The 27,803-nt window shown below is 40.9% G+C and overlaps 2 protein-coding genes across 2 annotated transcripts; both read right to left on the minus strand.

Moving 5' to 3' along the window:
- Positions 1 to 3,101: 3,101 nt before the first annotated feature.
- Positions 3,102 to 10,474, minus strand: lrrc32 (leucine rich repeat containing 32). Its single transcript, XM_053441333.1, has 3 exons — positions 10,239 to 10,474; positions 8,726 to 8,819; positions 3,102 to 6,435 (listed from the first exon to the last, which is right to left on the minus strand). The coding sequence occupies exons 1-3, from the start codon at positions 10,280 to 10,282 to the stop codon at positions 4,564 to 4,566; spliced, it is 2,010 nt and encodes a 669-aa protein (XP_053297308.1). The 5' UTR covers positions 10,283 to 10,474; the 3' UTR covers positions 3,102 to 4,563.
- Positions 10,475 to 12,735: 2,261 nt separating this feature from the next.
- mpzl1l (myelin protein zero-like 1 like) lies at positions 12,736 to 26,643 on the minus strand. The gene is made up of 6 exons (XM_053441016.1): positions 26,485 to 26,643; positions 23,963 to 24,144; positions 21,389 to 21,599; positions 19,770 to 19,899; positions 18,142 to 18,247; positions 12,736 to 17,229 (listed from the first exon to the last, which is right to left on the minus strand). The coding sequence occupies exons 1-6, from the start codon at positions 26,555 to 26,557 to the stop codon at positions 17,134 to 17,136; spliced, it is 798 nt and encodes a 265-aa protein (XP_053296991.1). The 5' UTR covers positions 26,558 to 26,643; the 3' UTR covers positions 12,736 to 17,133.
- Positions 26,644 to 27,803: the final 1,160 nt, after the last annotated feature.

Consider the following 27,803-nt stretch of genomic DNA (forward strand, 5'->3'; position numbering starts at 1 on the left):
TCTCATAAACAAGGAAAAAGCACAACATGGTGGAATTTTACAGCCGGAGAACAGGAAGAGAGGAGGAAATGATGCCTCTCGGCCGGGCGGTGCAGCTGCCGGTGGGAGAATGTGTTTTGTCTTTGACGGGTTTGAAGAGTTTGGTTCATACGTGTGCGTTTAGAACCAGGAGAAAGCTGGTGAGTCCCTTCCAGAGGCCTTTGACCTCTCGCCCCCCCGAGGAGGAGAAGCTCCCACTACTGTGTGTGTGTGTTCGTGTCCCCCGGAGACGAAGGTGGACGCTGGAAAAATAAAGTTTGAGTGGAGTCGTCTCATTTGATCTCCCAGTGGAGCACTTTCCTGGAACCAGTGCAGGGATATTTGGACTGTTTCAGTAATTGAGTCACTGGTAATTTGTCGTCAATGATCCGTTCAGACTCAATCATTGTTTCAGTGGCTGCTCAGTGTAAATAAACACCTGTACTTTGGATCTGTTTGGATCTGCTACTGGCAGATCACTTTAACTTGTTGTTTTTAGGACATGAACTGAAGGAGATGTCAGGAAAATGGGATCTGGGCCTTTTTCTGGAGTTTGTGTTTCACATGTGAAGAAGCAGCAGGAGATGTTCTGAGGAGAAATGTTCTGGTTCAGGCGAGAGGCGGCTTCTGGGTGGAACAGGAGCTCGTCAGGGTTTCTGATCGCTCGGCCGTCACTTCCCCGGTGAAACAGATTTCCATGAACTCTGCCAAACACGTCCACGCTCCCTGGAGGAAGAAGGATTTCAGTTCTCGACTCTCGGCCTTTGGGGTTTTCATCGAGCCAAAGTTTGCATAAAAGTTTTCATAAATATTGTCGGCAGTTTGCCATGATGTTTGCTGAGCACATTAGTGAGCACACACTTTACTGAAGTTCAGTGGGAAGTAACTAAATAAACTTAATCGACTGCAAAACTGTTGTTGATTACGTTTGTTTAGTTATGATTGAGTTTTAAATGATATTTCAAAAGATTATATTCATCAGATTAATCCACCGTGAAAACATGAATAGCTTTAGTCCACTAGAGATTAGTTAAAATGAATCTAATGACATAAAATGTAAGGCTATAAGACAAACTGGATAATTTGCAGCATAAACTTTAGTACAATTGTACAGTGCAGGGTTTTTATTGGTAAATAAATACTTTTAGAAAGTAAAGTTAGTACTTTTATTTAGGTAGAAGAACTGCAAACTTCCTGGAACTCATTTTATTAATTTCTCTCGCTAATAAACTTTAACTTCTGATGAAAGCACGAAGCCGTCACCTCCAGGTCCTCGGTTATGTAACTTGTTCCTCAGCAGCAGACGAGCCGACGTGATGAACTCCCACATAAACAACGTCTAGACGTATGATTGTATTTATAATCTGGGGAAATCGGGTTCTCAGATCAGTTTAAACAACAAAAAGAGTTTCCTGCAAAAACAAACTCAACAGATAAAAAGTTAAATCAGCAAATTATCACTTATAATAACTGTAGATGTTGTTTATTTTATCAAAGAATTGAGCTGGAGCCACGTGGTTAATGTATTTAAATGATTTAGTCCATTACTGGAAAAACCTGTTTTACAATAAGATAAAGTTTATGTAGCAGCCTTGACTCTGTCCTAACAGAAAAACAAGGACGAAGCTATTTTTAATAAAGTCCCTTGAGTGTGTTTAAAGAGCTTGACAGTGATTCATATGCAACACAAACACACGGAGACATGTTGACGTCAATGCCGAGCAAAAAAAAAAGAAATAAAGAAAACTAACGCCGGGCTTCATTAAAACAAAAGATCCTGTGAGTGAATATTCTGCCCTGAGATTCTGATTCCTGTGATAAAAGAAGCTTTTCCCGTCTGATGTGGAACAGGACGGCCCGTCGTCAACTTCCTGCACCACCCTGGACGGAAAATGAGTCTGAGTGGGGAGGAAGGGGTGTGGGGTCTGAGTCACAGTAAAAAGCTTCGGTTCAGACGTTAGAGAAGATAAAGCTCCTCAGGCTGAGAAGCACTTTCTCAACGTTAAAGGTTTAATCCAAACGTAAACACGGGAGGAGAAGCAGCCGAGGCCCGAGGCTGCAGAGACGTCAGAGTCAGAGTCTCAAGGTTCAGATCATCAAACCTCTACAAGTCTGATATCTGGATGTTCTAGTATCTTACAGTGGAAACTATGAATAATGAAACCAATTCCTCATGTGATTACATTCTGTACCTGTTCAGAGCTGCTCTAAAGGTTAAATAACAGAAGTCACGTGTCAACTTTGTATGTGAGCAGCTCTGTTTACGATGGAGGACATATTTACACACTGAGAGCAATGAGGGGAAGTTGCTCAGGTTTAATTGTCATTAACCTGGAATATTTTTTATTTATCAAGTGGCAAAAGTGAAAGTTGACGGTGGTAAGTTCAGAAATTTCCCACTTCACAGGCTCCACTCAAACGCACCGTTATAAAGTGTTAAAGTGGAACTACAACAGGAAACTGCGGTTTCCTCTGTGCAGCTAATGAGCTTAAAGAATAATAATGTTCAAGCGTCACAAACTGTGATGAAATATAACATTTAGCTTGTATTTCTTGGTAAAAATGTACAAAGTTCAGGTGACTCATCTTTCCAACTATTTGTCGAGCTAATCAAAAGTTAAAGTCAGTGGTTTTCACAATAAGAGACGACAAAGCCAAATGTTTCTTTTGGCTTAAATAAAAGTTAATCAAACTTCCAAACTCAATATTCTGTTGATCAACAAACTAACTTAATCTTTTCTTTCTATCTTCTGTCAATGACTGAGAAGTTTAATTTAAAATATTTTCTTTTTTATGCTAATGTCTGGTCTTAGATGTGAAATGTTTTATGTCATTGCAGTATTTGGGGATTTTGATTTAGATTTCAGATAAATGGTCCAGTAAGCTAAAAAGCTAAGAATCTCTAAACCGTATTGTTCTATTTAATGTCTTATAAACTATTTCATCAATCTAATAAATTGTCTAATAAGTTTGATTTAATGATTTGTCAAGTACTATATTAGCGATGTAACACATCCCCGATGTTGCTTCATCACAAAGTGGAAGAGAATACAGATAAAATAATGTCAACAATCAAGAGGCGATTAGAAAAGTACATTCAGTTTAATATCATTTCATTGAATTCTTTCCTCACAATCCTCCATCAAACAGTTCAATGTGTTAATTAGTGAGTTAATGAGGATTTTGTTTCCTTCGGACAGAGTGAGGCGAGTGTTCGTGGAGTCGCTACAGATTCATCTCACAGACACAAAGCTGGTTTCACTCAAACCAAGAAAGTACAATATTTCCACAATATTACAATAATGAATATCTATTGAAAGGAAACCAGGCAACACACAGACTTTGTCCAAATACTTTCTCACACAATGTTGAAATGTAGAAAATGTCTTTAGCACAGTAACAAAGCACATATGAATCTGTGGATCCCAGTGTGACTGTTTATATTCATTCTTTTACTCATGACTCTATAATATTGTACTTCAGAGTATCACAGTTTTTTGATATTTCAGTGTTTGTTGGCAGCTTTAACCTGTAGTTAATATTTAAATGTCAAAAGAATCATTGAGGAGCATCACAGACCTGGGATCAGTTCAGAAAGCACTAAAAAAATAAATTATTTAAACATATGCTCCGGTTGGACTTCTAGTCATATTCATTTCTTAGTGTCGTTTGTAATAAAACAAGATACACGTCACACAAGTAGAAAAAATATATAAAGTGCAAACTACATGAAAGGTTGAAGGACGGCTTGGACGGGTTTGAAAATAAAAAATAAAACTTCTTCATCGACATCGTCCAACAATAAAGAGGATTTTTGTTTCATAGTGTTGTTTACTTTAGTTTTAGCTTTAAGCTAAATATCATCATTCAGTACAGTAGCAACACGGACTGGAAACAGGGGAACAGTTAGTTTAGCTGGTTTGGTTCTCAGGTCACAAAGTCCTCGAAGTTAACTCGACTTTTAAAGCTCATTATTTAATACGTCTTTTTCTAAAAACATCGAAAATATTTTCTCAACGAGCCTCAGATAGTTTTCAAGAGAACTCCTCTAAAAACCAAAGCTTGTCTTGTATTTAAAAATGGACGTCATGAGTTTGAGGTGCGGTGGAAGTTAGCCAGGTTAACTGTATCCCCGTTACTAATCTCATATGCTAAGCTAAGCTAACTTGCAGCTAGTTGTAGCATCACATTTACAACAAAGACGTGGTTCTAAGAAACTCTGAGATTTAGAAGTTCATCCAAAAAGTCCAAACTTCTCTTCAGAAAGTCAAAGTGAACATATTTTCCACAAGAGGTTCTGGATTTAATAGTTTCTTCATTTGACAGTTTTCTCAGGATATCAAGGCACAAGTTGTTTCAGCCCATCAGCGAATGATTGTGGTTTTTACCCAATTCACCTTTTTCAACGTTGCCCAAATCCTGAAATGGTTTAACCCAAGTCAAGCCTTCAACTTGTCCATCGGGAGACGCCACAGACACAAGGTTCATCTGTCCAACTTGTGTCTGGTTGTCTTTCTTCTAGGTCCCGTTTTGTTCCTTCATGTTTTACGCTCTGAATCTTATGATGCGCTTTCTTTTCCTCGATTGGCTCTGTTGAACGAGAAGTGCCACCGCGATCATCACGACTATCAACGCCAGCACCCCGACTACGATGTACATGGTTTTGCCCGACGCCTGGCACATCCCCTCGGTCAGCTTCTCGATGTTGACCGGCTCTGAAAAGTCCTCGTGGACACAGGTCACTGTCTCGATGTCGGGGACGACCACGGCCGAGCGCTGGACCATGTTGAGGAAGTCGAGGTTGCTGCAGCAGTTCAGGGGGTTGGAGCCCATGTAGAGGGTTTTCAGCGAGTGCTCCAGAGCGACCATGGTGCTGCTCTCCAGCGTGACCAGGTTGTTGTTCTGCAGGTTTAAGGACTCGATGGAGGACTCTTTGTTCCACACGGGCAGGGACGTCAACTGGTTGGTGGACAGGTCTACGTGTTTGAGACCCTGCAGCAGGGACAGATCTGTGTGGAGACTGGAAATGTTGTTTTCCCTCAGGAGGAGGTGAACCAGCGAGTGCTCCAGACCACAGAGGGAGTCTTTGTCCATGTCCAGGCCCGGGTTCAGGGACAAGTCCAGCAACCTCAGAGGGGTGTTGGCAAAAGCATTTGCAGGCAGATACTGCAGATTGTTTTCCGAGAGGTACAGGAAGTGCAAGCTGCGCACAGAGGACAAGGAAACACAGTCGGGAGGATCCAGCTGGTTCTGGTTCGTCAGCTCTGGTTCTAAAGGATTTGGCTCTGAGTCACAGATTTTCAGATTGTTCTGTTGGAGCTGCAGGTATTTGATACTTGGAAGTTTTTGGAATACGTGATAGTTCAGGGTGGTGATGTCATTCCCTTGTAGGAAAAGTGTTTCCAGCGATTGCAGAGTGTTTTCCCCGAATGTCAGACTCTGCAGGGAATTAAAGCTGAGATTTATAATCTTCACTGTCGGTAGAAGACCTTCTGCAGTTATAGAAAACGAGCCGATGCAGTTATTGCTGATATTCAGGACCTCAAGTGATCTCATAAAGCAGAAAAATGACTCCGGTATGGATTTGAGTCGGTTGTAACTCATGTCCAGGTATTGAAGTTGCGTTAAAAAGACATTTGCCGTTTTCTCAGGACTCCCCGAGACGTTGACGCTCTGGATGTGGTTGCGCGAAATGTCGAGATACTGAAGCATGTTGGTTCTGGGGAGGAATGGAAAGTAAAGCATTTTGTTTTCACTCAGGTCGAGTTTTAAAAGGTTGAACAGATGATCGGAGCTCGCGCTGTGGAAATGCTCCACGCTGTTCATGCTCAGATTGAGCGCTTTCAAATTGTAGAGATTAAAGTCCGTGATGCACGTGATGGAATTCTTGGACAAATCGAGATCGGTCAGATGACGCAACGAGTCAAACGCTCCGTCCTCGATCTCCAGGATCACGTTATTGTGGAGGCTGATTTTCTCCAAGGACAAAGATCCGCTGAAGGTATTTTGTGCTATTTTCGTGATGCTGTTGCTGTTCAGAGAAAGGTTCGCCAGGGACGGAGAATCGTCCAGGAAGTAGTCTGACATGTCCGTGTACAACCCGTTCCCCGAAAGATCCAGCGACTCCACAGCCGTGAGACGCCCGATGCTGGTTTTGGAAAGAGCAAAGACATTCAGATGATTCTTGGACAGATCCAGAACCTTCAGCTCCGTCATGTCCTTGAAGAGGCCCGGCTGGATGAAGTGGATCTTGTTGGCGTGCAGGTTCAGGTGATAGAAGCCGGTGTGGTACGCCAGAGTTTCCCGGCTGAGGTTCTGCACCTGGTTACGGGAAAGGTCCAGCAGGTGGACGCCGGGGGGAAGGTCGACCGGTGCACTTCTGAGGCTCCGGTCGCTGCACAGCACGTCCATCTGGACCTGGGAACAAAGACAAACAGGTTGATTAAGTCGGCGTCCTGCCAGGATTGTCTGACTATGACACAACACAGAACAAATGTTTAAATTAGGGTCGATTTATGAGTCAGTGCGTCCTCGGCATGTTCTTGGCAGCGCTGCAGTCCCCCGAGGTTTATGATGGTTAGTTGTTCTAATAACAAAAACCCTTTACAATGTTGTCTCCCCTTCGAAATGAATCCAAACTGCCATGAATGATCGAGGGCATCGCTCCTAATCCCCTGAGGTTCTCCAACCCTGATAAAACTTTTATTACAAAGATTGTTTTAAGAAGAAACCCACAAACTCCACATCTTTTGGTCATCTTCTGCCCATTTTCCCTTAATTGAACTTATTAAATGTAGATTAAGATTGAAACCACATGGCCACGAGACCTCCCTGCGCAAAACAGCTCGTAAAACTGTCTCTGCTCTCGCTGCCAGGCCCGAGCACATCGCTGAGTGGAATCCTGGAGATGGTTGTTTACGAGCCGGCCACAAACCAACGCATTCGTTTATTCAACAGCTGCCACAGGGGAGAGATATCTTCAGAGTGTGATCAGGTATGTTGCTAAGAATCGAACCGTCTTTCCTCTGTGACTCGTGTGAGAAACAGAAACATCTTCACAGCCGCTTGTCGAGAGAAACCACATTCCTGAAAACTCTGGAAAACCTGAAACTTAAGCCTTTGTGTGTGCAACGTGTGAAGTGGGTCATGACACACACACATGCTGCGAGTTATAGTGTAAGAAATGTTCTGTAGAGGAGGAAACGAAGAGGGAAAACACTAATTTCAAAGTTTTTAGACAACACTCAGATGATTAGATGTCCATTTAAAGAGTTCGTCACGACCACCTCAACCTGAGAGCCGCGGGGGGGGGGGGGGGGGGGGGGGGGCGGCTTGGCTGTTGTTACATGTCAGAAACCACCTCTGTCCCCTCGCTTCCTGTCATCTCCTATTACTTTGGTAATGTGCAGACTTTGGAAAATAACATACGCAGCTATAGATGTGTGTATTATCCTGTAAATTTACATTTCTTGATTTGATAATGTCCCTCATAGAAATCTGACTTTCTGAGATGAGTCAGAAACACGGAGGAGGATTACAAACTGAAACCATTCACTGATATCTGGATATTTATAGACGCAGGTGAAGCCACAATAAGGAAAAGGGAATTTAGTTTCAGTTTCAGTTGCTATTTTTGGAAAAGATCAAAGGTCCACGTGTTGGATTTCAGTTCATCTCCGGGAAACTACGCAAACTTTTAGTAAAATCTTATCTCACTTTTGTTTATTTATTTGTAATAATCCCAATTTAATCAAACAGGCTACTTTTCATCTGCCATATTTGATATACAAATCACAAAAAGACGTGTGTATAATAACACAGCACAAGTACACGCACAGACACAAAAAACAAAGGCACAACAACACAACTGACCCATAGAAACAATTTACATACACAACATTGAGATTAGACAAATGACGACATGTTCGAGTGTTTTATAGAATTAGAGAAGTTTAAAGTTAAAGGTACTTTTTCAATGTAGTACTTCACTGTCTCCTCCGACAATAGATCTGGTAGACGATGGTTTTATATATTCAGCGAGTGGAGGGGCACGATTCTATACACGAGTAAAACACCTGCAAGTTAGATCATGTTTTCCCCGATTTAAAAACCTGAATCCATTTAAAATGTCACAGTCACGACAATCATCTGAATTATGATCCAATCTTTCAAGAGGACAACTTCTACAAACCGTTGAATTAACCTTTGTCTACTTCATGAAAGCTCTTCGCTGGAAAAGCACACGTGTCATATTTCCAGTTTATTATTACAACAAGCAGCTGGTTTGCATGTCAACATTGAACTGGAACTTGGAAGTCCAAGGTAAAGATGTCTCACACGCGCACAAACACACACAGACACACAGACACACACACACACACACAAACTGCACATACGTCAAATAAACTATTTGCCTGGAGTTAATCTGAAAAAGCCTCGAGCTCCTGATGGATGAGGGGCCTCGAGTCGGGGACCATTGGCAACGCATACAAATAAACTGACCTGAGATCAGAGGAAACCCCACGTGTGTGTGTGTGTGTGTTCAGCAGATATTTAACTGGAGATATGAGGAAAGTAAGAAGATAAAGATACAAAGACACAAAGATATAAAGATATAAAGATAAAAAGCTGAATTCAAGCCCCAGATCCCTGTGTGTGTGAGCGTGGAACCACTACTTTGTGTGTGTGTGTGCAGTTGTCTACTTACAACTTGGCAGGGGGGGAGGTGTCGGGGTGGACCAGCGGACGCCACCACGCAGCTGACCAGCAGCGGGACGAGCAGCTGGAGGACGACCATGGTGCTGCAGCACAGGGAGACACACATGAGGGCAGGAAGCAGGCTGAGAGGCGATGTGACACGACAAGGGAAGGCAGGGGGAAGTAGAGCGCGTTCTGCTCAGAGATGCACACAAGGGGCTTTTTTCTCATTGGTTTGAATAAGGTGTAAACTGCTGCGGAACTGGTACGACACCAAGGATGACAAGGCAAATTAATTTGATATTTTTCTGTCTTGACTCATTTTTTGGCAACGTGGGAGTGATGTCACAGTGGTGGTAAGTACCCATGTGGGGCGAGAGGCACGTGGAAAAACAGAACAGGTACTGTACACCAGCGATTAACAGGTAGTGAAATGGAAAATTTAAAAAAAAAACAGAAACAGGTTTTTAAACTAGAAATTCTAGAAGAAGTCACAAGCTCTTTATTTCGGGGTCGGAAGTAAAAAAAAAGTTTTCTTGTGTGATGTTTATCAGCATCAAGTATCAATCACACTGAGCTCATGTGATGTTTGTGGGTAAATTCCAACATCAGATATTTACTGCGGCCGAGAAGCATCTGGATTTATCAGCAATTAACAAATAAATATAAAGGAAGTTTAAAACAAACGTTTGTTTAACGAGCACTTCTGCCACTGCCAAAATCTGCCACTTTACTTGTTATTACTCTGTTAGAACCGAATCAGGATATAACATTGATTCTTCTTGTTTTAAAACACAAAGCTCATCACAATAAGTTAATATAAAACTTTAAAATAAATGATAAACGTAATTTTTCAGCAGTAAAATGAAAGATAATGATTGAGAGGAGAATATTGTTTTTTTGCAGGTTTGGTGCAGATTAAGAGTTTATGTTTTAAAACTTATGTAAAACTTTATAAAGTGAGGTCTCTTCTCTCCTCTCAGGTTGATTCAAAACCCTGAGAACCAAAAAATGCATAAAAATTCATCCATAAAAATGTTTTCATCCTTTTCTCTTGATGGTGACGCCTGAGATGTATTTTCCATCTTGAACAACACGAACATGAATCAATAATAACAATCCAACATTGAAAAATATCAACAAATGATGTCAGTGAGGGAAGACGCTTTCCTGTAGAAACTGTACTTTTACTTTCGGTACTCTAAGTACATTTTGCGAATGTAAACACCAGAAACCTTTTTTATAAACTTTTCATTCAAGTATGCTTTACTTTCATAAAATAAAAAAAGGACTCAATGTGAACATGCAGAGATCAGAACGGAAATCTGTTTCTACATCACATGTTTCAGGTTTAAATACTAAATCTTCTCTACTTCTACACAAGCTGCAATTTGAAAGCAGGATTTTTACTTCAAATAAAGAAACTAAGTATTTTGTCCACCACTGCACTTTGTGAGCATGTGTATGACAACAACAACAACAACAACACATGTCAGGACTCATTATAAAAGCTGAACATTTACCTCACTCTCAGTTGATGACAAACTCTGCACAACCTCCTGATCATCCTGACTTCACATCCTCACACACACACACACAGACACACACACTCTCTCTCTCAGAGATCGATAGCAGGAGAAGCTCAGTCCAGCAGCTCCCCTCAGCTCACCCTTCCCTCCTCATCGCTCTGTCCAGCCATCACATCCTGTGAGAATATCCTGCATCGCTCGGCCTCCTCCCCACTCCCACTGCTCTCTGGGAAATGCCTTATAAGGGGATTGGGAAGTCCAGTCCCCCACCCAACCCCCCCTCATATCCTTCCTGCTTCCATTCTCTCCATATCCCACTGCACAAATTCAAAATTTCCCTTTTTCTAATCCTGAAAACCTCTTCAGAAATACTTTGGATGCTCTCACACGCACGTCTCCGTCAGGAATTCATGGTATTTTAATTAATTTGACCTCAAAACTCAAAGTTCAAACTTGCTCCATGTTTTTTTATTTTTATGCATGTGAATCAGATATATAAATATTTTTTAAATGAGCCTTTTATGGGTGTATTTGTTGGAAATAGAGATTTGGTTTTGATGCTGATCATCTCCACCGGGGGAGAGCAGCACGTCAGCAGCAGTAACTGAGGTGGAGTCGAGCGCAGACATGTGGGTGTGTGGTGAAATGCTCTGGTTCACCAGACTGTAAACAAACATGTTCTTATAATGAGTAAAAACCCGTTAACATGTACAGACAATTAGTTTTGAAATGACTGCAACTGTCTGAGTGACTGGATGACAATGAGCAATAGCACACAAGTGTTCTTGAGCAAGGGAACTGAACCTGTGACTGATTCAGGACAAGAAATAACGATTTCAAGCAAAAAGAAAATAATCTTTGATTTTAGTAGCATCACAATCTCAAGTTTAAAAAAAAAAAATCGTTAAAAGTCCTGTTAACAAGTTGTATTAAACTATTTCTAAACTAATTCTTACTTTCTTGCGTCTTTAATGCTGATTATATTATATTTCCAATGTATTTTCAAACAACTTCACAATAATAAAGAATACTGCAATCAGTCCATGAACAGCTCGATCAGTGCATGAGAATATTATATCACACTCATTTTATTTATGTTGCATCAAAGTTACAGCTGCTGTTCATTTGATCTGTTAATTTAAATCATATTTAACCTTTCAATAATTATATTAATTATAATTATTAATGCATAAGCAGCATTTTTACTGTTTTACCAAGTTATTTCCTCTACATCCCAATGAAGAAAACCTGTTTTCCATGGTTGAAAGCTGCGTTAGTAAGAAAACTTTGACTGTTTTGACTAAAAGATAAAAGAGTAAAAAACTTCTGTGGATGAAAGTCTGATTCATCTCCATGACGACAGGGAAGATTTCATCCCATCATGACGACTGGGAACTTCTCCTGAAAATTTAATTTGTGGATGGTCTGAGCCGACGAGTGCAGGAGGCACATACATGTACCTAAAATTATACTTTAGTACAGTACTCGAGTAAATGTACTTAGTTACTTTCCACCGCATACTGAAGATATTAAATGTTGTAAATGATAAAATAAACGAAGAAGAATCCGTCTCACCTGTTCTCCGTCTGCAGCGTCGGGTTCTTCAGCAGGTTTGGTTTCACATTCAGCATCTTTTCATGTTGTTATGATTTATTAGGGAGTCACCCACACACAACCACACACAACCACACACACCCACACGCACACACACACACACTCACGCACACACATGATTCTTCCTTCCTGAGGGATTTGTCCCTTTTTATTGTTTTTGTCTTCACCGGGATTTCCCCTGTTTTTGTTTCAGTTTCTCTGCAGCTCATCTTCATCAATGAGCTCATGTGGACTCTGGGGATTATTTTATTATTTTTCATATTTTCATTTCCTGGAGGGAAACAGATCATTGGAACATTTACATATTAAATAAATCAGAAATTCAATAGCAATTCACTGATGTGATGTTGATATACACATGACTGATGTCTGCAGATCAACTCTGCCTCCTGCTGGTCACACACAGACAGTACAGCAGACAATCATCAGAGCTACAATAATTCATAGAGAAGTACAAACTATATAATGGCTCCAGCTTCTTAACATTATTTTATCGATTTTAAGTTATTCTTAATGATGATGAAAACTTAAATATAAAAAAATCAAACCAGCGTCTCCGAACTTTAAGTGACCGCTCAGAAAAAACTGAAATGTGTAGTTTGGGCCCCGTGTCATGTTTGTCATAGTTTACCACTTTGAGACTTTACAGTTTCATTTTAATAAATGTGGGGTCAAATGTTAAAGGTCAAAACATTTGATTGAATCCTTTTTATTGGAGACGATTTGTGAATTCTATGTTCTCTGGATAAAAGATTATATGACAGAGAAAATGTGAACTTCAGTCAAGTGATGATAACTAGGAAAGGAAACAAATCACATCTGAAATAAAGTTCTTATCATGGAGAGAATAATACAAATCAGCACAAACACACAGAGATAATTGGCCAGGAATAGGTTTTATATAAAATTTGAACAGTGGATACAGAGGCGATATGTGTATAAAAAAATACATACAATAAAAGTAAAATAAATGAATCTTATCTTTTCTATTTTGAGCAGATGTTCAAGTTAGCTGATGAAATGTAAAAGGCACTAAATGTACAACATTCCAGTTTTAAGGACGTTAAACAGAGGCCAAGGTCACTCGGAGATGAACGAAAAACAAAAACAAAAATCACAGGGCATTTGTTGTCTTTGATACGCAAGACATAGTGCAGGTTTTACAACAAAACATACCAAACAACTCTCAAATAACACACAACTATTTACCATCGAAAGACACTAAGTACGCACTTTAAGACTCGTCGGGAGCGGAGTGAACGTGGCAGCGTGAGTATTCACTCCAATTCCCCGAAACGCTGCGTGAGCTCGCTCAGGTTGGAAATTGTTCATAATTTATAGTTTACATCACAATTTCTAACGACAGCACTGGGACACGGTCACGAGTCGGGGAACAGGAGCAAAGTGACCAGCAGTGAAAGGTTCGTCGGTATCATACAGGTTTGTTTTCTGTCTCGTTTTTTGGTGAATACGTTGAAATACATGCTAGCTAGTAAAGTAACAGACAGGAACTAACACGAGACGTTAGAGCAGGGACACGTCTGGAAGGCGACGCAGCGCCGAGCGGCAAAGAACCGGTCAGAACCAAATGAATCAGGATTCTCTTCAGTCAGAAAGTTTACGTATGGAAATATGGAGTGTTTAAAATATGAAGTGTTTAACGGCGACGCAGAGAACTTAGAGAACAGATATAACAGCCGACTACATTTTAAGACACAAGTGTGAAAATGGAAAATATATATTTACAAAAAAATATTTCCCACATTGAAAAGCACAATGTGGCTCTTACTTGATGTTTGGTCCTAACATTCATATTCGTACGCATCATTCCTGACTTTTAGCGCCACCTACAGTAAAAAAAAAAAAAACTTTTAACTTCTCACTAACTCCTCTCGACTTAACTGTGAGCAAATATTAAGGCATCTGAAGTGTTTACAAACCCTTTGATACACAACGTGGGTCAAAAGTGACTTACTACTTGTTTTTGATCATCACAAATCATAATTTTTTTATTCTTCTTTTCTTACTTTAGACAATTCACAGCACTTCCGTGAGTCTCAGCTATTATGGCTAACGTATCATGCTAGCACGCTAAATGCTAGCATGATACGTAGGGAAACAAAATTTTACAACTGCTGCGAGTTACAGAGAATCTCTGCAGCAGCTGAAAACCCTGATTTTCACAAACCTCCGAACTTCTCTCCCTGCAGCGTACTTCAGGGTGGGGCCAGAACGCCATGACATCACTAGTGGGCGTGGTTACAGGTGTGATATTTGCAGCCCGTTAGCGTTAGCACATGGTGAACTACAAAATGTCAAGTTTCTCTCTTCCTTTTTATCTACATATCACATTATAGTATTATTTGTACAGTTCTTTTTTTTTTTGCATTGTATTTATTAATTTTCATTCCTCGAGGAGAACAAAGCTCCGTTCTATCCACTGATTGTATTTTAGCTTCACAGCAAACATGGCTACAGTCCTAGATCAAGGCAGAAAGACTCACTCTGCCACTTCAGAGCTGTTCTATCATGTATCTTCTCTTATTATTCAAGCAATGGATCTTTTGGTTTTAATGCAACACGTGAGTTTGGTGTGTTTTTCTCTACAAACAGTCGACTGAAGAAAGTTCTGATTCAAATCATTTTGAGCCGACAGGTTCAACCCTCCCTGCAGGTGCCGAATCAACGGAGCATCCACTGACACATAATTAAGACTTAGAAGAAAAAAGGGAAAATACATCAAACATGCCACCAACTCTCTAGACCTCTACAGCAAACAACTTTCCTTCCCTGGAAAGACATCCACAGCCATACCACACTGGAATGAGTTACAGTAAACGGCACTATATCTTACACGAGCAAGAAATATATACAAGAACTGGTCAGCAAGGACGTGTTACTGCATTCGGAGATCACAAGCTGAAGCTGAAGGCAACTGGACAGGTCGCGACACAAAAAACATCTTGTTCATATGTAACCGAAACTGTTTTAACGAAAAGAGAAATAACAACATGACATTTTGGCTTTTAAACGCGTCAAGACAAAAAAAAAAGAAAATCTAATTTGGAATGCATTTTAAAGTATAAAAGCTTCTCAGGAGAACTTACCTAATATAACTGTCAGATATTTGGCCCATTAGTTTGACAAATAAAATAAAAAAGAGCTTAACATGACATGTAGATGAAGAAAGAAATACGCATATTCCCATAATAATGATTGTTCTGTTAGTAAGTTGCATGCAAACAGTGTATTTAGCGTTTATTTATTTTGTCCAACAAATAAGAGCTCCCATGTTTTCATAGGAGACGTTTCACCTCAGTTGAACATTTCTTTTCATCGTGCATCTTCTGGAAATCGCTCAAGATTTAAAAAGATAATTCGCCACAAGCAGCAATTATTTTTTTATTCAAGAATTACACCTATAGCCATGCAGATAATTCATGTTTTTTTTTACCAATTAAGACAAATACTGAGCAGACAGAAAGTCGTTTAAAGCAGAAACGTGTTCAACTGAAGTGAAAATCAAAAAGGAGGCAGTGTTTTTTGTTCTATTAATAAAAAAGGTACCTTAACAACATGCCGGAAGTTTTACAGGAGAAGCGAAGCATTCACAGCAACACAGCGTCGGGCGGCTTCGGCTGCTTCACACCTACACTTGACGAGTACCAAACTTAGCTGGTAGATGTTATTAGAGCTGCATGCAAGGTTACTGGAGGGCAATGGAAGTCTAACTTTGACCCAACAAAACAAACTCACTATGGAACCGTGGAGATGAAGTGAGCCATGGTTCCAGTTCACTGTTGCACCAGTTCGGAGACGAGAAGAGATCGGGGACATTTTCCTTTCTCCCTCATGTGATCGTTACTGAAGAGGTTGTTTCATATAATGTGTTTTACATGTCGGCTGATTCAAATAACTTAATGAGTCTTTCAAAGACATTTGCTGATATGAAAGGTTCCTTTCTTACAGAATAAACAATACAGGAGAGAATACAGTTTATAATTAAACTGGAAAATATCCTCTCGGTCATGAGGGTTTGATAATCGTTGCCAGTATTTATGTTTTTATATCAAACATTTTTTTCCTTCCTAATTTACAAAATCATATCCACCTGGCTCTAAATAAAACTGAATTTAGTCTCAAACAGACTTTTTGTTTTAAATAAAAACTGGACTATATTCCTCAAAAGATTTGTTTTCTCAAATCGAATGAGTTCCGTCTTTAATGTTTATGATGTGTTTGCAGTTTATGACCACAGCCGCGTGTCGTACAGGCCTCAGCCAACTGGTGAATGATGAAGTGAGGCTGGTCAGATGAGCGCTGCGTCCTGAAGCTACTTCACATGTGACAGGATTCACTGTTTATAGTGGTGTTCTTTTCTCCCATTTCACTTAAACGCAGCCCTGAAATAAAATCAGGTCAGTTTCTGCCAAAATAATTTAAAGGATTCTTTTTTTAACTTAAATTTGAACAAGCAAACACTTGATCCTCTTTGGAACTTTGTGGTGTCCCCGAAAAAACAACATTTGTCTTAAACTTGAACAGCGTCAGAGTCAGATGAAGGTTTTGAGCCGTAGACAATAAATTAAAACGTCCTTCAGCTGAAGGCGTTTTGCAGGGAAGTAAATTTCCAGCAGCCCAGAGACTGACTGATGGACAGTTATGCAAAAACACCTACAATAAGTTATTTCTGGGAAACAGGCCGTGTGAGCTTCTGGAGCTTCTGAAGCTAAGGGGAGGAATTTCACATCGGTTGATATTCTAGTTCAATAAATGAAACGTTATAAAAAAGGATAATATTTACAAAAAACGTTGATATTCTCTTTTGTATGAACTTATTCGGTCATGTGACTGCAGCTCTGACACTCAAAGACTCAAACTCGTGTTCGGCTGGTGCAACAGTTCGTGGAAACCTTCTGACTTTAACAACGCACCTCGACACGTGTGGAATGATATTTAGATTTTCACGTTGATCCCTGTGTCGGAGAGCAACCTCCAGGCTGATGTGATGGGGGTGGTGTAGCGGTGTGGTGTCCACGAGGACGCCTCATGCTGTTCACGTCTTCACGATAAAGCACGTGGAGACATTATGGTATCACGTAACAGCATCATGCTTTCAGAGGATGAGAGATACAAATAAAAAGAAACTGCACCGGTTATGTCCCTGTTGAATCCCACCCTTCCCGAGAGCAGCTGATAAGAGAGGTCTGATACTTTACTGTGATTTTCATCTGTTTTTTTTCATTTTTGTCTTATTTTGGTCCCCTGTTCCTCTTCAGTTTTTACGAATGTCAGCATAGACGACCGGCTCCACCTTATGGAATGAGTTTTTGCTGTTCGAGTGATCCAGCTGGGCGTATATCACCGGGCCCTGGAACACAGCAGGAGCAGAGGGGGGGGGGGGGAGAAAGAAAGTCAGTGACAGTCACAAGTAAATGTAGATGAAACAGAACAAGTAGATCAGAACAGACTGAAGAACCTTTAAACTGCATATGAAAGACATTTAGCTTTTACTCTGGTTAATTATATATATCTGAGGTCCATAATTAAGAATGTATTTGTTATTACGGCAGAACTTTTATTTTATGAAAGCTTTATTAATTCCTGAGACACAGTTTGACTCTAAAATGCAGCGACAAAAAACCCTTCTCATGTTCACAGGTGGTTCTGTAAAGTGATGTTAAACTGTACCTTAAGTTTGTTTATTATTTATTGGATCTTCAGAAAATGTATACGTGACTATTTTAATAATTGGTTGTACCTCTGCTTTGTAAAGCTGCTATTACTCCATGTGTACATATTTTTTTCTGGTGTGTGTGTGTGTGTGACGTCCTGATCTAAGTCTGGGATGAAGAGGTGGAAGACACTGAGATAAACTGAATCCAGAGAAGAAGAAGAATCTGTGTCGAGGAGAGCTGGTGCTGTTTTAAGGCAAAGTTTTGAATATTGATATAATCTATGTTTTGTTTCCCTCCTGTTCTTATTCCTGGTACTTTTATAATTCAACAGTTTTTGTCTCATTGTTTTTTCACCATTTCATGCAGCTTCTTTTGTTCCGATGAAGCACCTTGTAATACCTCTTCAGAAATGTGCCATATATAAACTCAATGACATATTTAAAAGGTTTTTATGATTTATCTAAACCAAATACTGTCTTTGTATCAGTGGATATCATAGAAGGAGTAAGTTTCAGGTGTGTTTGGATAAATCAGAGCTTCACATCTACAACACATCCCCAGTAAGAAGGAGGCAGCCGGTGGATTTCTCGGTCCCCTGCTCCTACCTGTAGTGGACCCAGGGGAATGGTACTCTTGGAGCCCTCCAGGCCCGACTCCACCTTCTTTCGTGGCTGCGGCGCCTGAGAGCTCATGCTTTCCAAGGACGTACATCTAGTTTAGGTTTACGATTTGCCGTCATTGGTGCACAGTCAACACGAGTAATGGGACACAAGACAAAAAATAAAAGAAATGAAAAGACAATGAGAGATGAGCACATGAGACACAGGATGCAAACAGGGAGTGCAGTGCAGCTCCCAGGAGTTTGACAGAGATAATGAAAGCAGTGACAGACACTAGAGGAGCACAGATGAGTTCAGGTGACTGATGCTGATGCACAAATCAAATTATTAAATGTAGCTGATGTAAATTCTCAATGGACGACATGACAGCTCCCAAAAGTCAACTTAAAAGTCTGAAAACATGTTTGGTGCTGAATACTTTACTCAAACATTCACAGAGTGGGTCGTGACTTCAACAAAACTAACTACAGGCCGGAATTCAGTCAATGAAATTAAACATCACAGAAGGTATATCTCAGTATATTTTGCAGGGGGGGGGTAAAAAGCGATCTCACAGTTAATTTGTGTTTGAATGGAGATAATTCAAAGCTGTGGTTATTCCTGCGAGATGCCTGAATTGTGAATGAGTCAAGGTTAACAGATAAAAGCTTAAAAGAATCAACTAAACCGGTTAAGTCTGTTCATGTCTATAATTTTTCAAAGAGGTTTTATCCTCTTGTAAAGCACTTTGTAACTATATTAAGAAAAGTGTGAGACAAATAAGGCTTATTAATATATGATGTGAGAGCAGCTCTACCGTCCACTCAAATGATCCAGCCCATGAATTTATCAGACGTATTAGAACCAGCTCATCAGTGCACCTCTAATAAAAGACACATTGCAATTCTATGTACAGCAGCAGAAAGGGTCCAACACAACCTCAGCTACTTGAGGCAATTCCTGTTCTGACATTTCGAGGTTGAGTGAAAACTTTTTAGAAAAAAAAAACACTTATCTGTTGACAAAGCAGGTTTCAATCCTGACAAAGAAAACACCGGTGAGGGTTAGTTTGACACAGACACATGAAGATTAAGTTTGTTAGAGGTGAAAGAGGGTGAGCGGTGATTAGACGACATGCTGGTGAGACGGGTTAGTCGAGTTAACACACTGCAATGGAGGAAAGTGACTGGCACCAGAGCAAACAGTGACCCCTAGTGGCGGCTGTGTCACCACCCCCACAGGCTCAAACCACTCAACAGCCAATCAGGAGCCGGCTTCTCCCTCGATAGCGTTTATCGTGTTAATGGGTCAATGTGTGATCACCGAGGACGAACAGGGAGGCAGCGGAAACTAAAGCACGTTTTTTTTGTTCTTTAACAAAGAATGTTAAGAATTAGTTAAAAAAAAAACATCAGCTCATCCAAACGTCCCAGAATGCACCACGTTTAGTCCAAACACAGGAGAGTGAACCCTGCACCCATGCACAAAGAGTTAGAGGAGCGTTACGGTTTGAGGATTAAGTCTCTGAGGGCATAACGTTAAAAGTAAAGACACCAGAAACCTGTGCAGAGAGTTTCTTGTTGTGTTAACGAGCTCCAGAGCAATGAAATAAAAACAGGCAAGACGACACTCACCCTTCGTAGTCGTGGCGGTTGTGAAGGACCCTCATGGTGATGCAGGCAGCCACAGCGATGAGGACGAGCAGACCTAGAACTCCACACACTATTCCAATTATCATGGGGGTGTTGCTCTGAGTGAAAGACTCTGGACACACAAAGAAAACAGAGAGAGGATCTCGGATTAATACAAATACTGTATAGACAAGCAATAACTTCAAGTATGAGGCCTCTTCCTCCTCCTCCTCCTCTTCCTCCTCCTCCTCCTCCTAATTATAACCTTCAGCTGGGAGTATCACGGATACCTGGGAGCCCGCAAGTAAACAAAAGGTCTGTGGGTTTCTCTAAAAATACCGAGAGCGTTCTTTGTGAGAGGAGAAAACAAAAGTTGAAGTCAAACATCTATCCATAAAAGACATAATGTGTTTTCATGTTGGTGCTGTGCGGCTTTTCAGATGATCTCAAATGGTTAATGGAAAACAAAGTCCCACCTGCAGATGGAAGCTGCAACCAGGGGTGAGATAACAAGCCATCACACGCAGTCGTGGGCTGCGTGTAAATGAAAGCACACGACAGGAATGTTCCTGTGCAGCAGCCCGGAGTTGGCACACCTTTTATATGTTTGTATAGATCACATCTCACAGTGCGAGGACACTGCCGGCGGAGTGAGGGGCCAACACGTTCAACTTGTCATCGACAGAGTGGCGAGGATTAACTGTTAATGACCAGAAACCCCTGAGACACACGTGGAAACTATAAAGCTAACAACAGATCTTTAAGGATCAACTTAAAGATCACAATAAATTAAATTTAACGACAGGTATGAAGGGTTGTCCTGGCTCATGTCGATATCTGAGAAAGAACCGGCATGCTGCCCAAATATTTCTGATAAAGCACTGGGGGAGGCAGCGTAATTATTATAATAGCGTGATTAAGACATACCTAAACCTTTTTTATGGACTGTTAAAGCCAAGGCAGAAACCCTGATTCAGGCTCGGCTAAAGATGAAGACAGTATTATTTAGGTTTTACATGTGAATGCTTCTTATTTCTCTTTAAATACATGTTTGGGGGGAATTGAATTCAATGTTTTTAAGACAGTTCAAGGTCCCAACATAAAATCACAGACTAATTGAGATCTGATGCTTTTTCTCAACACTACTTTCTTTCACTTTTAACATTTTGATGAACTGTGGTTTAATCCAGGTTTTCATTAATCTGAATCGTGCCACTCGTCCACAGGGTCTCAAATGGAGCCTATTTCAGTCAATGACATTTGATTATTATTAATAAATTGTGGGTAAAAGCCAAATTGACAGGAAAACAGTCGCCTCTTTGCCTCTGAACAGATTCAGCACAACGAGGCTTCAGAAGTCTCTACAAAGCGTTTTGTCCAACGGTCCAATCAGCACGTGTGTTTGCTGTGTGTGTGTGTGTGAGTCAGTGGGTGGATGAGTCTTGTCAAGGCCACAATCCTCTTTACACAGCACAGAGAAGCAGGCACATTCAAAACCCATCTCAGTATCTGTCGGGGCTTTTAGCACAAACCCTCCAGTCGGCTTTCATCACAGAAAATGTAATTATCTGTAATAAAAGAAACATTTCAAAGAATCGATGAAACTAAATCTGATCATTTACCTTTCAGAACGACCCTGAGCTCCGTTCGAGCCGGGGTTCCCGTGATGTCCGGCGGGTTCTTCACGTCACAGAAGAAGGTGCCGTTGTCACTGAACTGAGCCGGACTCAGCTGTATGGAAACGTCCCTTTTGTTGATGTCTCCGATGAACTTCACTCGCTCTTTGAACTCGATCGCTCCCGGGAACGACGTCCCGTGCGAAAAGTAGAAAATCTGGAAAAAAGAGGAGGATACTCATGTTAGACTGCGTGAACCAGGAAACACGTGCAGAGGCTTAAAATGATTTTCATCAACGTCCATAAACTAATCTCTAAGAAATCAGAGAAAATGTCAACAAAAGCAAAATGTCGCAATGTTTAAAGAAATCAGGTTTTGTGGGAATCCTCTCAGTAGTAGTTGTGTAGCTTTGCTGACAAACACACAAAAAGCAACCTCCTTGCAGACGTGATCAACATGTCACACATTCTGACTCGTTAGCTACACAACTAATCACATTAGCAGTGGCTCAATTTCACTTGAACTGAGACACACACACGACCAGGATCCTCAATCTGAAGCAGCGACTGTGTTAGATCGTCAATATTCATCATTTCATTATTTACACTTTGTGCTTTTCCTGCTGTGACGAGTCAAAACTTTGCTGCATGATACAACGCTGAATGTAAACAGATCAATATGAGCAACGCTGATATCATCTAACTGGTTATTGATAATCAGAACATGGGGAACATCTGTGCACAGGTGTTTCTCCTCCTTCCTAAATCTCAACACACACACACACACCGACATCATCCATGTTCAAAGGGGAGTCACGGAAATTCAGATAGAAAGATATAAGTGTGTTGTATCTTCCCACAATATTAATTAACCACTGATTAAAACCATATTAACAAAGCTGATTTTCTCTCTTCTTCTTCTACCTGGTCTTGCTCAGCGCTGTTCTACACAGCGTTTAACACAGACTCACACCTACTGACACCCAGTGAGTGAGCAGAGGACACCAAGGCTAAAAATAAAAACATTCGATTGAAGTGTCCTCAACACCAACGGGGCTCGGGTCCATATGAAAGTTGGCAGTGAGAGGAAGTGACTTCTGTATTTACCATCTGTCCCTCAGTCTGAAGATTACTTATCACTTTCACCTCACAGGTAGATTGCTAAGAGCGAAACTCCCCCACATAAGTTCCCGTAATCTTACACAAGTCACTATGTTCAGCACCTGTTGGTTTTCGTTGAGCTTGACTGACACTATGTCCACAATACGCCATTTCTTTATATAGATTTAGAAAGGACAATTTGCTGAAGACAACTGAAACCACAGAAATGAAGACAGGGGTGTCCTACCTAAAAGTCTCAGTGGTCTCGAGAAACCAAAGTTATTGTCCACAGCAGTGAACCATGTGACCGACCCTTAACCAGGAAGATGACTGGTATAAAACGCAGATGTTGAAATGCTACTTTTGCAACAACACAGGCATGATTTCCTGGGTTATGTTATTTTCCCAGTGAGACACGAGAGCAGCATTAAAACAGTTAAAGCTCTTTTTCGGTCGTCAGCTGTTCGCTTGGCAAACAACAACATCGGGTGTCGCGGCCAACATCTGGACAGAAGTGAGACAGCTGTTGAAATAACAAGCTGGCGTTTTTTTTAACATATGCAAACTGTGGAGGCCATATGGAAAGGTTTGGTGGGGTGTGAAAATCCGGTTGGACGACTAGAACAAAAATGTTACCCGCTAATTGTGGACGCGCTCCATGTGTCGATAGTTGTTTGTGTGTGAGCTCTGACTTGACTATTCTGCAATTTAATTAAAAACCCAACATCTATGTCACTCTATCTAAAAGGAGATCACAGAGACAGGTCGACTGATTTAAACAAAAAGGAGCAGGTGCTGTGAACGATCCGCTCTTTTCCCTGAACCAGAAACTTTAACAGAATATTTGCATGTTGTAACAGTGAAAGAAATCTTGAAATGTTTGACCCTTTCAATTCGGAACCTCTATCTATTAATATTGTGAATGTAGAGGCACTGAATCAGCTCAGATAAATGGAGACCAAGAAAAGCACAAAGTGTTATTATTCATTTTCGCTGATTTGGCACTTGCCAGTTGATCATAATTGTTTGAACCAGCTTGATAATTCATTTTGCCAGAAACAAATCAAGTGGCCTGTTGTGAGTGGGCGACACGGATAACAACATTGTGTGGAAACTCTGCCGCTCTCCACTTGAGAGCCTGTGTTTACACAGAGCGTCGTGTTCTCAGTCTGCTGCAAGAATGAGATAGGAGAACTAAAAACACAGATGAGATAAAAAATAAATGACTACGCTCAAGCTGACAAGAAACTAAATGTGACAAATTCAGAAATATACAGAGCGAAAGCAGAAGCAGCATAAACACACAAATATAAACATGCAGATTATTGAATCAATGAATGTATCTCATCGCAAGGAGAATAAAGCCAGAAGAACACAAAGGCTTTTCTCTGTGTGTCAGTGCAGATAAAACAATCACAGGAAAACATCCTGGAGCTGTGGGAGCTCTATCCAGAGCGGATACAGCCGGTGAGGACTTACCACATACGGTGCTTTGGAGAACTTATTATCGGGCTGACTCGACTGAAAGTTCCAGGTCACCGAGGTGGAGCTGCTGACCACTTGACTGGACTTGAAGGTGCATCGCAGAACCCCCGTGGTGCCGTTCTGCATCATCACCTCGGAGTCGGCGTATATGTCGATTGCAGACGTGGGTTTTGTGACTGGAAAAAAAAACAAATTTCCAAGGTTAAAAGTTCGAATGTGGCAAGGGTAAAAAAACAGAACAACAAAAATCACTTCTCCATTAACCCTGAGTGCAGCTTCTACATATGGGAGCTGTGTTGAGGGGGGTTGCACTGTTAAGTGACTGCTCTTAAACCATGTAATACGAGACAGTAAATCCAGTTTGAGAGACGGATTAAAGTTTGAATCTCATCAGAAACCAAAACCCTGCACAACAGTTTGCAATAGAGCTGAAATGAAACCAGAACTTAAGTGAAACCTGAACTAGTTAGTTTTGTTGCAGATGAAAAACAAACTCTCACCAACTCTGAGCCTCTTTCAACTGTACGACCAGCAGCTTGTTTCATGTGTTTAGATAAGAACAGCAGATTTAGGCTCAAAACTGATTTAATATTGCTTTATATTGTAATATTTCTGTGCATTTTTATCAATAAAAAAACAAAATTATCTCGACCAGACAGAAAAGGTGTGTCCATGAGTCAGGGTCATGATTATTTCAGACATGTCTGCTCAGCGCTTTCTAAGATATTATTTAATCTGGTTTGAATCCAAAAGGTTTTGATTTATAAGATCCAATCCGATAAGAGGAAGGTGCTTTCAGATTATGGAAAATAACCATCTGGAGAACTATTCAATAAATGATGAACGAGAGGTTGTGATAAGTTACAGAAGCTGGTGTAACAGAGGTCAATACTATTGTTAAGTGACTTTAGGTTCTTTACACTTAAAAGACAGATTAGTAAATCTATTTGGTTGGGACAGGATCAACTACAAGTATTTGTGTTTTTAAATATTTGTATATTTACAGTGACACATTTAAAGTTTCAGTAAATCTGGGTGCTTCCGTTTGCTCTATTTGTTATGAACTTGTAATTATATTAAAAACCAAGCTGTAGTTGATCATGGTGTGAGCTGTCAAACCTCACACTGTACACCTGTCACTCAATCATTTATATAATCAAAGCAGATGACCCAGATGATCGCAGACTGATGGACGTGGATATATTTTGGATGTTGAACCACTTAATTAAACAGTTCCTTTCTCACATCCCTTAAAAAACAGTCTTAACCTCGTGATGAATGCTGCAGCTCTGTTCTCATGTCAAACCATCGTCCATCAGAGATTTAAACTCGAGCACAGAGACATGATTGTGACAGAAGCCAGCCGTGAAATTAATGTCACAGTATGAAACTGAAGGAACAGCTGTCAGAGGAGAGTCTGTGATTCCAAACAGAGAACCGCCACTTCCCTAAACTTCAGGATATTACTAAGCATTATTCCAAAAATTGTATTATTCAGCAGGAAGCTGTGTTTATAAAGAAAACTGTGCTGGTGCTGGTTTTAAAGTCCCTCTCCTATTACAAGACAAACCAATACAGAAGTCTTACTGGGATTCAGGGGTTAAAACACTATTGTGCAATGACAGACATGAGCATTAACAATCTAAATGTCTAAGCATCAAATCTGCACAATAACCACGCGCATGCTATGTTTAACGATGACGTGCATGAATGTGCATGACGGTGAGTTGTCGATCTTCCTCGGGGGGGAACGAGGAAGTGAGATGGTTTGTTTTCTGGACGCTGAGCTGCTGCAGCCCCGGAGCTGATGCGTTGGCACCGGGTTCACTCGACCCTCCTGTGTGTTAATGTAACCCCAGCGATAAGGACTCGTTGTCCCGCTAGACACCCAGAAAAAAAGCTAGTCCCCCGGACTCTCGCCAAAAACCAAACCCTCATTGGGAAACCGTGCACTTTAACGCCCATTCGCTTGTTGTGGAAAAGCAGCTGGGGCGTAGCGGACATTTTTAAACATTTACTACACTAGTGGGACACCGTCTTCAAATCGGCGTCGGTCCCACACACCTAAGGGTTCGTGTTCCTGCTCAAATGTAACGTGAATCAGCGGGTTGGGCTGCACAGCCAACGCGGCGGGTCCCACCACGGACTCCGGGGGACGGACGCGAACAAGGGCGGCAGCCAACAAATCTGCACCAAACCCTGTTGTGATTTTAGCCAATTTAACAACTTCTGCTCACATTGCACGTAACGTGTTGTGAGGTGTGAACGGAGAGGGGGAGACAAAGGCCCCCGGAGGAAAGGGGCGACGGGGCTTGGTTCTAATCCGAGGGGCCCAACAAAGGGAGATTAATGAGCAGATCCCCGGGGCAGATGTTCGGGTGTTGTTAGGTGTCTCCCAACATCGGATGCTAGATAACAGCGCTAGCTAGCTCCGCTGAGACTCCACCTGAAACAACGAGCCCGAGGTTAGGCATTTCCGAGACGAGTTCGAACCCGCCGTGGGCTGCGACACTCACCTAGCACAACACACAGCGTAAATCCAGTCAGTAAAACACGGTGGCAGACGGAATGTGTCCATTTTGGCTCCATTGTGTTGTTGTAAACAGGAGAAACTGCTCCGCTGCTTTTTCCTCCCTCCGAGTCCTTTTTCTTCTTCTCCGGCGGCGTCACGGCTCCGAGGGAAGCTGCGGCTGCTGCCCCCTGCAGGATCAACGGCGCAGTGAATAAAATGACTGTTAAGCATGTTATTCTGCTAAAGTTACACAAAACTTATTAATAGTGGTAGAACAGACTACATTTGAGAATATAGAAAAAATTCCCTCATTATCTATTCAACACTATGCCCATTAAAGATAATGGTGACCACAAGAAAAACATAAAAATGAATAATAATAATCCCTGACTTTCAAATTCGACTTGAAAAGGCGTCATTCCCACCTTATTTTTAGAATCCGCCGCTCAGGCCCTAATAATCCTAGCGGTTATGTTTTAATTTATCTAAATTTTACGAATTCTTTCTTTCTTTACACTAGAATGGGACCTTCATTTATTTTAATACTTTATATTTACATCAGGAGCAGGTCCTCTTTACAGAGGCTACCATGTTTTTCTACAGTAGCCCAAACTGGACAAACTAATCCTTTTGAGTTTTCATGACAACGGAAGATACCACAGGTTCTCTCTCGTTTGGAAGGGGAAGGTGAGGTGAGAGGTATACACCTGCAATATGCAACTTCACCACTAGATGTCATTAAATTCTACACACGGCACCTTTAAATGATGATCCTAAAGTACGTGAAACAAGTTGTAGCAAAGCTCAAATCGTGCATTCGAGTCGGTGAACACAAATTATAATTTAAGATAAGAATTAAAAACAATATTTTTTTCTGCTGAATTTGTAATATTTGAATTTACTGGAAACAAGACTTCTTTAATTCATTTATTGTCAATGGGTATGATGCAAGAAGTGACTGTATATTACAGCTTTAGATATATTCTGAGGTTGTGTACTTGTATGTATACACTATAAAGACTATAGTGAAACAGTTGTATTCTCAGTAAACATCGGTTACAAAAATGTCCAAAAAAAGCACATTTCCCACACGTCGTCCTCGTCAAAACACAAACAAACCTGGGCTTCAAATGTGCTTTATTTGTTTTGAATTTGTATTTATGCTATAAACCAAGTAGCGATGGGACAGTGTGAGCGTTCAGACCTCACACTGTACGTCTCTGACCACAAACTCAAACGCTTTCACATCTCTAATCATTTTTCAGGGAATCGAGGATTACAGTCTGCACATGTCCAGCGATGAAAGATCAGAAATTAATCGAT

This window comes from Pleuronectes platessa, chromosome 15 (genome assembly GCF_947347685.1).
Source record: "Pleuronectes platessa chromosome 15, fPlePla1.1, whole genome shotgun sequence".
NCBI lineage: Eukaryota > Metazoa > Chordata > Actinopteri > Pleuronectiformes > Pleuronectidae > Pleuronectes > Pleuronectes platessa.